The sequence below is a fragment of the Carassius auratus genome, chromosome 48 (assembly GCF_003368295.1).
Source record: "Carassius auratus strain Wakin chromosome 48, ASM336829v1, whole genome shotgun sequence".
NCBI classification, from domain to species: Eukaryota; Metazoa; Chordata; class Actinopteri; order Cypriniformes; family Cyprinidae; genus Carassius; species Carassius auratus.
The window spans coordinates 11,087,042-11,099,226 of NC_039290.1; the positions used below are offsets into that span (position 1 = coordinate 11,087,042).

Genomic DNA, 12,185 nt, shown 5'->3' on the forward strand with positions numbered 1-12,185 from the left:
TTCACACTTTGTCTTTTCACTTTCACACTTCACTCACTTTATAGAAGACGGTGGCTAATTGCATACTTTAGATGCTGTTTACACTGACTGACAACATCAATCGATTCTGTTCACACTGTGTGTGTTCTGTGCATGCTCTAAGAAACTCTTTCTGATATTCCCTTCAAGTTACGGAAACCTGATTCTGAATGTTTTCTGAACATTCTATTTCTGAAATGTTTTTTAATTTGAATGTTACAGAAACATTCCACTGTATCATTCTTCAAACATGAAGGGGACGTTACATTCGAATCCTCTCTGAACATTCTGAAAAAGCTCTAACTGAACGGTTTGAGAAGTGAAACATGTTGTGAATGAACGCTCTGAGAACATTAGTAAAGAGCCGATCATCTGTGATTGTTACTAGAAGAACGTTGTTCGGACCTTATCAGAACATTCTGGGCTTTTATATTTTAAGACCGAATAACAAAAATGACTCCAAATCCCACAAACCTCAAATAACTGGATGCAAATGTTCATAAAATGGCTCTTATTTTCTTTTCACTTAATATGATTTCTGTTCTTTTGGTTTTGTAAAACTCTTATTAGTCAAATCCTCCGGAGCGGAGGAATTCATGCTCAAGTTCTCACTGGTTAGACCAGAATGAGAGACATTTCTATGATAACATGCAAACACACACTGACTAACCGGAGAAGAGAGAATGCATGCCTGCGAGGCACACACACACACACACACACACACACAGGACTCTTTTTGCTGAGTGTGTGTGATGTACTCGAGGCCAGAGCGCTCAGAGGATCTTTATCTGTGATTTTATCCAGACTCAGACTTCTCTGAACGTGGATCCTCTCAGATAACAGAACAACATTCAGTCACACAACTCAGGTTAGAGAGTTAGTGTCTACTGAGAGCCCTTCAGAAACACGTTTGGTTTGCTCTGAACAATCGCTGTGTTGTTGAACAACAGTGGAGTCTGTTGAAAGTCAGAAGTTCCTGTCAGAAGTTCAGTATAATGGCACCACTACAGTCTCAGGAAGGTTCAGGAACAATCAAACACACAAACCTACTGACGTGAGGTAAAACAGTGTATTTGAAGTGATTTATCACTTATTATAGATCGATCTACAGTAAGTACAGTGAGAGTGTGTGGAAACTCTTCTGTGGGATTATGGGTAATGTAGTCCTTCACCAAGATTAAAGCGTGTGACAGCATTTAAGCTCTGTTCGTGTTATAAAGCAGTTTGTGTCGTCTGTTCCTCGCAGCTCTGCTGATTTCAGTCTGAGGTGTCTCTGCTGTCGATGTCAGGCTTGTTTCTGGGTGGAGTGTGTGTGTGTGTGTGTGTGTGTGTGTGTGGCTGAGAAGCCTTGTGTGTTAAGAGGAAACTCATTTGCCAGTCAAACGGGGAAGAAAATAGCCTTTCTGCAAAGATCGTGAGTTTGAGGCCAACTGTGTGTTTTACGATGACAAAGCAACCGAAAGCCACACACAGATCCAGATTTGACACGTCTGTACAGAAGAGGTCTGAAAGAGTCGTCAGTCGTCTAAACCTGCTTCTGATGAACATCTGCAGAACACGACAGGATTGTGTCAGTCATAGTTCAATACACTGCAGAATATAGATATCATGAAACATATGAAGTCTGACATCATGAGTTCATGCTCAAAACAGAAACGTATATCTGCCAGCGGGGTATTCCCTTTGAATGAAATCTGTTTCTCAGAAAACAGTACTTTACATCATGTTATTTTGTTTAGATTTGTTTAGACAAAAATATAAGAAAATCCCGTCTGGCAGTGCAGGCTGTGTCTTTATGGAAGAAAGCACTTTAGAAACGTTGTCAGGTTTATCAGCGCATTAAACTGTGTGAAAGAGCCGACACACACACACACACACACACACTGACTCAGTGACTTCCTGTCTGGGGCAGGAAGTGGAGAAACTGTCTGTTGTTCATGTGAGGATTCTCATTGATCTTCAACACCCTCCTCTCTCGGTTTCTTTCTTATTTCCACTCATCCTCACAACCTGTTCCTCTCATGTAACCTCATCTCATCTCGTTCAGTGTGAGCGCACACACACACACACACACACACACTTCCCTCGGTATAATATGCCCTTTTTAGGCAAACTAGGAAGTGAGAGAATGTGGGGGAGATGATGAAAAGTGTGATAGAGGGAAGGAATCTCTTGTTGTTTGTGTGAAGGCAGTGTTTTCTCCAGAGCTCCAGCACGAGGCTGATCTTCTGGACGGTGAGGAGGACACTGTGTGCGGCTGAACAGATGAAGAAAGAGTTAAACCAGTGCAGAAGTGAGCTGTTGTGACATGCCGAGGAATTCTGGGAGGAATGTGTGTTTTCTGTGAACAGCGCCTCCTTCTGATGAGATGTAAAACTGATCGAGCGGACAGAAGCGGGTTCTTTAAAAACTCCTGCTTTCAGTTCCTCAAACACTTTAATTAGAAGCAGATTGATTAGATCTGATGAGTCTGAGCTACATTCGGTTCAACCAAGCAGAAATACTTTCATCACGCTGTATTATCACCACTCTTTTTTTTGTAATCAGCACAGGTTTTTTATTTCTTTTTAGAACCGATTCATAGGCCTCGTTGATCTGAGTTTATGAGTTTATGAATGAAAAAAACAACTTTTTCTGTGGATATTTTTGTCAGTTCCACTCATTAGCTCAGATCAGTGAGGCCTAAGATCAATCAGTGACAAAAAGAAATAACGTAAAGAAAACCAGCTGAAGACAAACACTGAATACAGTATGTGTAGAATAATGAGAGAAGTGACCTGGGAACACCACAAGTGTAAGAAGACGAGGAAAGTCCCACGAAGAGTACAGAACTTGAGAAGTTAAAGTTACAGCACTATATAAATAAAGGTTAAAAAAATAATAATAATACTCAGATATGCCAGATGCATCTCACAATTCAGATTTTGTTCTTTATTCCTCTCAAATCTTCCAAATCTCTCAGGTGAAACAGCTCAGTCTCAGTTTAGTCTGGGTCTACAGGTTCAAGCCTTGTCTGTGAAACCAGGAGAAATATTCTGAAGAAAGAAGTGAGAAATACATCAGAATTGATCAAGAAAGACTTGATCTTCTGGTTTGGAGCTATAGCCCGCTGACATCCAGTGCCACAGAACCAAACAGAGAAGAAGTGCTGTCCTTATAGCTGTACTACGGTAATCATTTTCCCCGACACACACAGATCTTTGCTCAAGTCTCGGGTCACTAGTATCAGCAGCTGCAGGGACACAGATACACAACACACAGAAGGGTCTCTCTAAACCGTTAATTATCATTGTTTCTGTCAGAGCAAACATCCAATAAATACAGTTTTGGACATTATTCTACACTAAATCTCCAAAAGCTTTATGAACAACAATAAACAAGAAATAAATAAATAAAATAACACTTTGTGAAATCTTTACCATCATGTCCCGAGAACAAACACAAAAACTGGCTTCAGTTAAAAAAAAGAGTCATTTATTTTGATCAAGTCTTCCAATAATCAACAGTGATGATGAACAGAAGAAGTGTGTGTGTGTGTGTGTGTGTCTGTGTGAGTGAGAGTGTGTGTGTGTGAGTGTGTCTGTGTGAGAGTGTGTGTGTGTGTGTGTGTGTGTGTGAGAGTGTGTGTGTGTGTGTGTGTGCGCGTGTGTGTGTGTGCGTGCGTGTGTGCTTGACTGTGTGTGTGAGTGTGAGTGTGTGTGTCTGTGTGTGTGTGAGAGTGCGTGTGTGTGTGTGTTCAGGCGGCGCGGACGCTGAAGAACGGTAACGCTCGGATGAAAGAGTCCAGTTTGCTGCTGAACAGATCGCTCTGGAGAGACTCGCCCAGAACACACAGAGGATTCCTCACGATGTACTCCACATACAGCTGCAGACACACACACACACCACACACACACACACACACACACACACACACACAGTCACTAGAGAGAAGAGAGAGTGTGTGAGTGTGAGTGTGTGTGTGTGTGTGTGTGTTTCTCACAGTGCTGTAGATCTGCTGCAGTGTGTCTCTACAGTTCGGCACGCCGAGGTCAGTGTTCAGCACCAGTTTGATTCCTGTTGGAGTTTCATAATAATGCAGCTTGTAACGGCTGGTCTGGAACGCCAGGAACCCGTCTTTCCTGAAGAACTGAGTCAAGGAGAACTAGCACACACACGCACACACACACACACACTCTCTCTCTCTCTCTCTCTCTCACACACACAAACACACACACACACACTCTCTCTCTCTCTCTCTCTCTCTCTCTCTCACACACACACACACACACACACACACGAGAGGGAGGATACATGTCCAGTGGACTCATCTTACTGATGAAGGAGCGGATGGAGAACAGCATGCCGTACATCAGCTTGAACTCCTGAAGAGCACAACAGATCATCATCATCATCATCATCATCATCATCACTAACAGATTCTCATCTCTCAGAACATCACGTGACTCTACACAGAACCACATTAACACAAACATGGGATTAGAAAGAAACATTAACATTAAAAGAAAGATAAAAGAAGCATCGTATGCCCTGTAGCTCATGACATTTGTCTTCCAGTTAATCATCATAACAAACATGTTAAAAACATCACAAAACTTCACAGACAGACAGATTCTGAACCTCTTCTTTGGAGATTCCTGCTTGTTTCTTGCGGTTCCACTCGCTGTAATGAAGGCAGGAGCCATTGCGATCAAATATGTACAGGTTATGAACAGTCATCTGAGAGAAATCACAGAAATCACACTGATTACACTGATGATAATGAGAGTTTAAAATCATAACCTCGTTTCTGCTCAACATCACGATCAACAACAATCAGCACATGACTACAGAAATGATTTAAACACGACATGTGTACCCTCTCGATCATCTGTATTGTGTTTAATTCATATGAAGCGAAATGTCGATGGATTTGTTAGTATATATGGTTATTATTTGTCATTATTTGTTTACCTTCCGCGCGGCGTCTGTCCGGAGACTGACTCGACGGCTGCCTGAACGATTATCAACAAAACGCCATATAACAATATACCAATTTAATTTGATTCAAACGAGCATTATTTAAAAAAAAACTAAAATAAAAAAGTTTCAACTCTGTAATGCAATTCAAAGTTGTGTTTTGTGGTCTATCAGGCGATTATGATCGTTTAAAACAGGCGCTTGTGCGGACTCCTGCCCCGGGGTCCTTCAGTACCGCTGTAGAGTAAAGATGGCAACAGTGCTGCAGTTTCCTGCTAACATTTCTACTTTAAACAATTATAATGATCTATACCCTGACTGGACGCAGAGGGAAGTCAGCACAGGGGTGAGGAGCGCTTCTAACTCTAATAATAATCTCACATGACTGAGTTCTAGTGAATAGAAACGCGTTTGTTTGGTGGTTCTGCGGTGAATGATGCAGCAGATTGTGAAGCTCAGCGCTACACACATCCAATGAGTCTGGATTTATTCATTATTATAGGAGCACGGTCACGTAATCTCTCTAAAATAACAAATCAAAATTATCGTTCTTAATTCAGATATATTTTTAAATTGTAAGTTTGTGTATCACAATAACTTTATTTAATGTTTGTCATACTTTGTTCTCAGAATTATTTTTTATCTAACATTTTCTACTTGATACTATGATTTTTTTAAATCTCACAATTATTACTTTTTTCTGAAAAACTTTCTTAGATTTTTTAAAAATCTTTTGTTATTTTTTTCCCCTGTCATCTGAGAGTGTATTAAAATTTTTGGACTGAATTTTCTCCAAACCTTTTTTATTTTCTCTTAAAACTGCAAGCTTATATTTTTAAATAAAAATAATATATATTATTGTGTGTTGGACACAATCTCCTGTGTGTCTCTCTCTGTGTGTGTGTGTGTGTGTAGACCACCATCATGGCGGTGGAGTTTGACGGAGGAGTGGTGATGGGCGCTGACTCCCGCACCACCACCGGGTGAGACACACTGACCGCTTCTACATCAGTCTGATGATTGTGCTCTGTCTGACCGCTTGATGTGATCCGTGCAGAGCTTACATCGCTAACCGTGTGACGGACAAGCTGACTCCCATCCACGAGCGGATCTTGTGCTGTCGCTCGGGCTCGGCGGCGGACACACAGGCCATCGCTGACGCCGTCACCTACCAGCTGGGCTTCCACAGGTACAGCGGCTGGGCTCCTGCCCCGGGACGTCCAGCGCTCGCTCAGGCTCTCACGCTCTCTTCTGTGTCCTCAGCATCGAGCTGGACGAGGCTCCTCTGGTGCAGACCGCTGCCAGTCTGTTCAGGGACATGTGCTACAGGTACAGAGAGGAGCTGATGGCCGGCATCATCGTGGGCGGCTGGGACCCTCGCAGAGGAGGACAGGTACAGCTCCAGCACGAGTCTGATCCCTGATGGAGAAGAGAACCTCCCCTGAGTGTGTGTGTGTGTGTGTGTCAGGTGTACACCGTGCCGGTCGGAGGGATGATGACCAGACAGCCGGTGTCCGTCGGAGGATCCGGCAGCAGCTACATCTACGGATACGTGGACTCCAACTACAGACCTGGGATGAGCAAAGAGGAGTGTCTCAAATTCACCGCAGGAGGTCAGACACTCACACACACACACACACACACACTCACACTCTCTCATTCACACACTCACACTCTCTCTCTCACTCTCTTTCTCACTCACACACACAGAGCTTTTCAATCTTTCATAAATTCTGAGCTTTTTCTCTAAATTGTGATTTTAAAGCTTTCCAGAATAGTTGAATCAAGTGGATCATTAAATTACTTTTTAATTTCTCAATTCATATTTGTTGTTCTCTAAATGGTCTTTAATCTCAATTTGGATTATTGTTCTCTAAACTGCACCTAAAGCTTCAGCGCCACACACTGGTCAAAATGATGTAAATACAGTAAACTCCTGCATTAAAAGAAGCTACCAAACCAACTGGAAGTGTAATCTATTAAATGCAAAAAAAAAAAAAAAAAAAAAAATTTGTTCCTATTAAAATATGAAGCCTCTATATAATGTGATCTTTTCAGGACTTGTTTTGACTAATCAGTGACTATTAACTAATATAATTCCCTTTTTTAATATAAATGTATCAATTTAATATCTACAAATGTGCAAACTGATCTGAGATCAGCCAAAAAACACAAAATCAAGAGTTGTGAAGAAACAAAGCCTTGTTTTAAGGCTTGATGCGTGTGAATCACTGATTCAAAGCTGAAATGATTCACAAAGGTTTCAGAGCGTCACAAGGCAGTCGAGGTGTGTGTGTGTCTCTCACCGGTGTGTGTGTGTGTGCAGCACTGTCTCTGGCCATGGAGAGGGACGGCTCCAGCGGTGGAGTGGTCAGACTAGCGGTCATCTCGGAGCAGGGTGTGGAGAGACAGGTCATCCTCGGGAACCAGCTTCCCAAGTTCTCCACCGTCTGAACCTCACAGTGTTTCTCAGTGTTTGTCACACAAAGCTCCAATAAACACCACTTCACTCGACCTGCTTGTGTCTCGCTGCTTTATTCAGTTACATTGATTAAATGTAATAATTTTACTACATTTATTACATTCTTTATTCCAGACCTCTATATGGATTTGGGAATCGGCCCAAAGAGGTCTTAAAAACTGTGAAAGTCCATTTTTAATATAATAATGGAATGTAGGATAACTAATGAGATTCTGCATGAATTCTACTGACTATATCTGACTATGATTAATATACAGGTATATGAGCACAGGTGAGATTACGAATAACAGGTTCAGTTGTGTTGTCAGGTATAACAGCAATCTGACACATCTTTACACTATTTGATCAATTCATCAATGGTTTGAAGCTGTTAAACATTTGATCTGGACTAAGTCATTTCTGGTGAATTAATAGATGTATATGTAAATAAGGCAATTATTTCCATGTTTTAATGGTCCGCTTTTCTGGTTGGACCGTGGGTGTTTTCCATGTGTTTGGTTCTTGGACGGCTTATGTGGGAAGAAAGAGACTGGTAGGAGTCGAGATAAAATATCCAGAATTTATACCAGATGTTGGTCCAGGTCTCAGTGACCCAATACTTTTCAATGGAGGTCCATGATTTGGTGGAATGGAGCAGGTGGGCGTCTGGCAGCGTCCTGTAGAGCAGTCGGCGTCTGAGTTGGGGAAATTGGTTACACTTAGTTTGTCGGAACAACACGGGGATGTTCAAGATCTGAAAGAATACAAAAGGGTTTGGTATATTGGTCACCGCTGGGATGAGGGGGATCTGGTGGACAGAAGTCGCTCTCCTCCAGCTCAATGATGGGTCGTCTGAGCAGGTGAGGAGGTCCAGAACACAGCACGGAGTCGGCGGCAGAGATGATGTTATATAGTCCCTCGTGCATGTAGATGTTGTGTTCCTGGTCGTTCAGGAAGCTGTGGAGGTATCCGACAGCACAGCTGCAGAGCCAGGGATTGTGGGTGAGGTAAACATAAGGAAGCTCCGGTTTGGATGAGAAGAACCCATCGGGCATCAGCGAGAGAGAGTTATTCTCCAGGTCGAAGGTCTTCAGGCTGCTGGAGGACACGAGATCCAGGAGACGAGGAGGGAGCACAGGAAGCTTGTTCTGAGACAGATTAATGACCTCCAGACGCGGCAGGTCACTGAAGGTGTCGTTCTGAAGGGAACCAATCTGGTTCCTGTCTAAGTAGATCTCCATCAGACTGGGAGCGCAGCGGAACACCAGTCCTCCCAAACCAGTTAACATGTTACCAGACAAACGCAAGACGCTCAGCTTCTCCAGCACTGGACCTGAAAGAGGCACACACAGACATCTGTCACTTTTCCACTGCATGGTACAGTTCGGTGCGGTCCTGGGGTGCATTTCCCAAAACCATAGTTGCTAACCTGTTAGCAACTTAGTTGGTTGGCAATGGGAAATTGCATTGCAACCAACAAAATTGCTAACTTAGTTAGCAACTATGGTTTTGGGAAATGCACTCCTGTACAGTTAAAGATACAATTTGTACAATTTCTAGGGGCGGCAGTGGCTCAGTGGTTCATGTACAGTAGGTTGTCTACAAACCGGAAGGTTGGTGGTTCAATCCCCGGCTCCACCTGACCAAGTGTCGAGGTGTCCTTGAGCAAGACACCTAACCCCAGCTGCTCCCGATGAGCTGGATGTGCCTTGAATGGCTGACACCACCGCCATCGGTTAGTGGGTGAATGTGAGGCAACTTGTAAAGCGCTTTGGATGGCCATGGGTCTGTTGAAAGTGCTATATAAATGCAGTCCATTTACCATATGATATTTGCAGCAAAATATCCAAAAACCAGTAGGCTAGTGTTATATATTTTGTCCAGCTGATTACTAACAATATCTCTAATGTTTTCAACTGCTTGTAAATCATGAGAATATTCCCATTCTAAACAGTGACACGGGGCAGTGCAGTCGCCTGTCAATCACGTTAGTTACCCTTAGTTACCGCCTTTACTGACGTAGAAACCACATGACAGTGTCATGAGTTGTTTTGATTCGTATCTTTACAGAACACGTATGATACTATATCGATCAACAAGATTAGTATTATGGGGAATACACACCAAACGCGGGGCATCGTGTAGCAGATCTAGTCCGCCAATAAAATGCTAACTTTAGCCTGATATCACTGAAAACGAACGTCGCACCCTCCCTGCAATCGCCGTCCAAAGCCACGCCCCCTGAACGCATATACACTCACAGACCAGAACAACAGAGATAACATTATTTACTACAATAGGCTTTATCAGCGGTTCCCAATTCCATCCCCTATTTCGGAATGAGGTAAACCCCTGCTCAGGGAGCGATGAAAACTGTGTAGGGATCATATCAATCAGAACACAGTTCATGCATGTATCTCTCTTCTAAGCTGGTTATCTGAATTGGGTGTGTTAACTAAGCGAGACATGCAAAATATGCAGAAAGGGAAGCGCAAGAACTGGAATTGGGAACGGCTGGGCTCAGGGGTGGTTCTAGGGTGAGTGGAGATCTGGGGCTTAGCCCAGAAAAATCCATGTATGTGACTTTTTATTTTAATAAATCAGAAAGATTTACCTTATTTAAAATATACAAAAACAATAAAAACAAATTTAAAACATTTTATTTAAAGTATTGAGGAAAATACATTTGCTTTTTGCAAACAAAAATTAAGAATTGCAAAACAAATGAAACAGCGCGAAAGCAATGATTTTGCAATACATATTTTCCATGGTCATATCTATTACGTAGCAGCAACGCCGCTTTTATTTTGCGTGTCAGTCTAGTTTGAGCTTGCAATACCATTTTTCCTTTGCACTTCACTTTTCTGCACGTCACTCTTTGTGGCACCGTTTTTGACGTGGGGGCGGAGTCAATGGACGGGGGCGTGTACAACATGCCTCCATGGAAGTGACGTCATCGGCCCGAGACGCAGCTCACTGATCCAGGTCCTGTCATGATGAGCAGAGACTTTCGACTGGATCGTTTATTTTTATTCAGTAGCATTAAAACATTCATTTTTTTGTTTTATTTACTACTTTATTAACATGTATGTGTATTAGCAGCGTTTGCTCAAGTAAAAGAAGTTGTTAACATGAACATCTGCTGTTTATTTCTCTTCATGTGCACACTTTTCTAGCATTATGTGTATTGGGATGGCAAATCATTTGAGTCAGTTCGGGAGTTCTTAGCGGGATCGCGATTCATTTGAATAAGTTCGGGAGTTCGTAGCGGGATCGCGAATTATTTGAGTCAATTTGGGGATCGCGAATCATTTGAGTCAGTTCGGGAGTTCTTAGCGGGATCGCGATTCATTTGAATAAGTTCGGGAGTTCGTAGCGGGATCGCGAATCATTTGAGTCAATTTGGGGATCGCGAATCATTTGAATAAGTTCGGGAGTTCGTAGCGGGATCGCGAATCATTTGAGTCAATTTGGGGATCGCGAATCATTTGAATAAGTTCGGGAGTTCGTAGCGGGATCGCGTATCATTTGAGTCAGTTTGGGGATCGCAAATTATTTGAAACAGATCGGGAGTGCGTAGCGGGATCGCGAATCATTTGAGTCATCTGACTCCAGTTTGGGAGTTGGAGCGGGATCGCGAATCATTTGAGTCATTTTGACAATCACGAATCATTCGAGTCAGTTCGGGAGTTCGTAGCGGGTTCGCGAATCATTTGAGTCAGTTTGAGGATCGCGAATCATTTGAATCAATTCGGGAGTTCATAGCGGGATCGCGAATCATTTGAGTCAGTTTGGGTTCGTAAATCATAGCTGTATATGGATAGGCATTTGTAACTAATTTAGTAGCTAGTTATAATTACATTTTCCATGCTTGTTTAGGTGTGAAATGTGAACTATTTTCCAATCAAGCCTGACTGGCTACACTCGTCCTGGTAGAACAGGGATAAGAAGCAAACATGAAGCAGTGCACTGACATACTCTTACTCTATAAAGATACACCGTCAAAGGACTTTATCTCTGTGTTTAAAGCCAAGTATAATTATAAACGCAGGGCTCTTTACACTTATATTTTTGAAGGAGGACTTACACAGCACTTACAAATTGCATAAGTGATCATAAGAAGGTTAATGTATCAAATATACAATTTGGAATAGGCTACAGAAATATGAAATTATGAAAAAAAATTAGAATGGTACTTTGCCACTAGGCATGCCACTGCCTTAATGAGTGAGTCGGTCAGTCATTTAATCAATGGATTCGTTAGAAACGGATGATTCATTCAGAAAAAAAAGTGTGTGTGTGTGTGTGTGTGTGCTACAGACTGTTAACTGTTCGATGTTCAAAATGTGACGTTAAATCAGACACAATTTAAAACCGAAAAATAAATATAAAAGTTACAGATACCTGAAGTAAGCTGTTGTATCTCGGCATTCAAGTGTTTTGGCTGGGGGGTTTTACTTCCTTTTTTTAAGAAGAAGATTCATTTTGAAATATCTATTTTAATTTTCGAATAAATTGATCTAGTAAAATACTACACGCCAACAAACCGCCTGCCTCCAAAAGATCTCACTTCATTGGCTGGATCGTACAGACGCTCATCGATGATTGGCCAGTTTACATGTCAGTCAGAAGCACTAGACTCAGTGGGCGGTTTTCGTCGGATGTGAATGACAACGTGTACTTACTTGGGTAAATTTACAGACCCTGTGGACTTGAGTCGAGAGATATTTATTTATTTATTTAAATT

At 42.2% G+C, this 12,185-nt stretch overlaps 4 protein-coding genes across 6 annotated transcripts in view; 1 reads left to right on the forward strand and 3 right to left on the reverse strand.

Annotated features, from left to right (window-relative positions):
- Window positions 1-3,470: 3,470 nt before the first annotated feature.
- LOC113065869 (trafficking protein particle complex subunit 1-like) lies at window positions 3,471-5,106 on the reverse strand. 2 transcript variants are annotated; one of them, XM_026237421.1, is made up of 5 exons: window positions 4,972-5,106; window positions 4,639-4,737; window positions 4,312-4,382; window positions 4,001-4,139; window positions 3,471-3,883 (listed from the first exon to the last, which is right to left on the reverse strand). In XM_026237421.1, exons 2-5 carry the CDS (start codon window positions 4,735-4,737, stop codon window positions 3,755-3,757), a joined length of 438 nt encoding a protein of 145 aa, XP_026093206.1. In that variant the 5' UTR covers window positions 4,972-5,106; the 3' UTR covers window positions 3,471-3,754. The 2 variants fall into 2 exon arrangements, with proteins under 2 accessions (XP_026093206.1, XP_026093205.1); XM_026237420.1 differs by lacking the exon at window positions 4,972-5,106 and adding an exon at window positions 4,877-4,903.
- A 76-nt stretch (window positions 5,107-5,182) lies between these two features.
- Window positions 5,183-7,491, forward strand: LOC113065868 (proteasome subunit beta type-6-like). The gene is made up of 6 exons (XM_026237419.1): window positions 5,183-5,323; window positions 5,893-5,960; window positions 6,035-6,166; window positions 6,241-6,370; window positions 6,446-6,590; window positions 7,304-7,491. The coding sequence occupies exons 1-6, from the start codon at window positions 5,228-5,230 to the stop codon at window positions 7,429-7,431; spliced, it is 699 nt and encodes a 232-aa protein (XP_026093204.1). The 5' UTR covers window positions 5,183-5,227; the 3' UTR covers window positions 7,432-7,491.
- Window positions 7,296-12,185, reverse strand: part of LOC113065865 (platelet glycoprotein Ib alpha chain-like) — a 20,824-nt gene continuing 15,934 nt past the window's right edge. For both annotated transcript variants that reach the window (XM_026237414.1, XM_026237416.1), the window contains exon 4: window positions 7,296-7,433. The gene's annotated coding sequence lies outside the window, so the exon portion shown is untranslated. The remainder of the gene's footprint in view (window positions 7,434-12,185) is intronic.
- LOC113065866 (platelet glycoprotein Ib alpha chain-like) overlaps window positions 7,625-12,185 on the reverse strand; it is a 5,711-nt gene continuing 1,150 nt past the window's right edge. Inside the window, exon 3 of the mRNA XM_026237417.1 lies at window positions 7,625-8,771. Coding sequence (XP_026093202.1) covers window positions 8,158-8,771 — 614 coding nt within the window. The 3' untranslated portion in view covers window positions 7,625-8,157. The remainder of the gene's footprint in view (window positions 8,772-12,185) is intronic.

Excerpts from the sequence above, each read along its gene's own strand:
- LOC113065869 (XM_026237420.1), bottom strand. Across the intron at positions 4,140-4,311 it reads AAGATGAGTCCACTGGACAT|GAAAGACGGGTTCCTGGCGT; the intron begins GTATCCTCCCTC and ends TCAGTTCTTCAG. Across the intron at positions 3,884-4,000 it reads TGCAGCAGATCTACAGCACT|CTGTATGTGGAGTACATCGT; the intron begins GTGAGAAACACA and ends GTGTGTCTGCAG.
- LOC113065868 (XM_026237419.1), top strand. The coding sequence starts at position 5,228 with ATGGCAACAGTGCTGCAGTTTCCTGCTAACATTTCTACTTTAAACAAT. Across the intron at positions 5,324-5,892 it reads AGAGGGAAGTCAGCACAGGG|ACCACCATCATGGCGGTGGA; the intron begins GTGAGGAGCGCT and ends GTGTGTGTGTAG. Across the intron at positions 5,961-6,034 it reads GACTCCCGCACCACCACCGG|AGCTTACATCGCTAACCGTG; the intron begins GTGAGACACACT and ends TGATCCGTGCAG.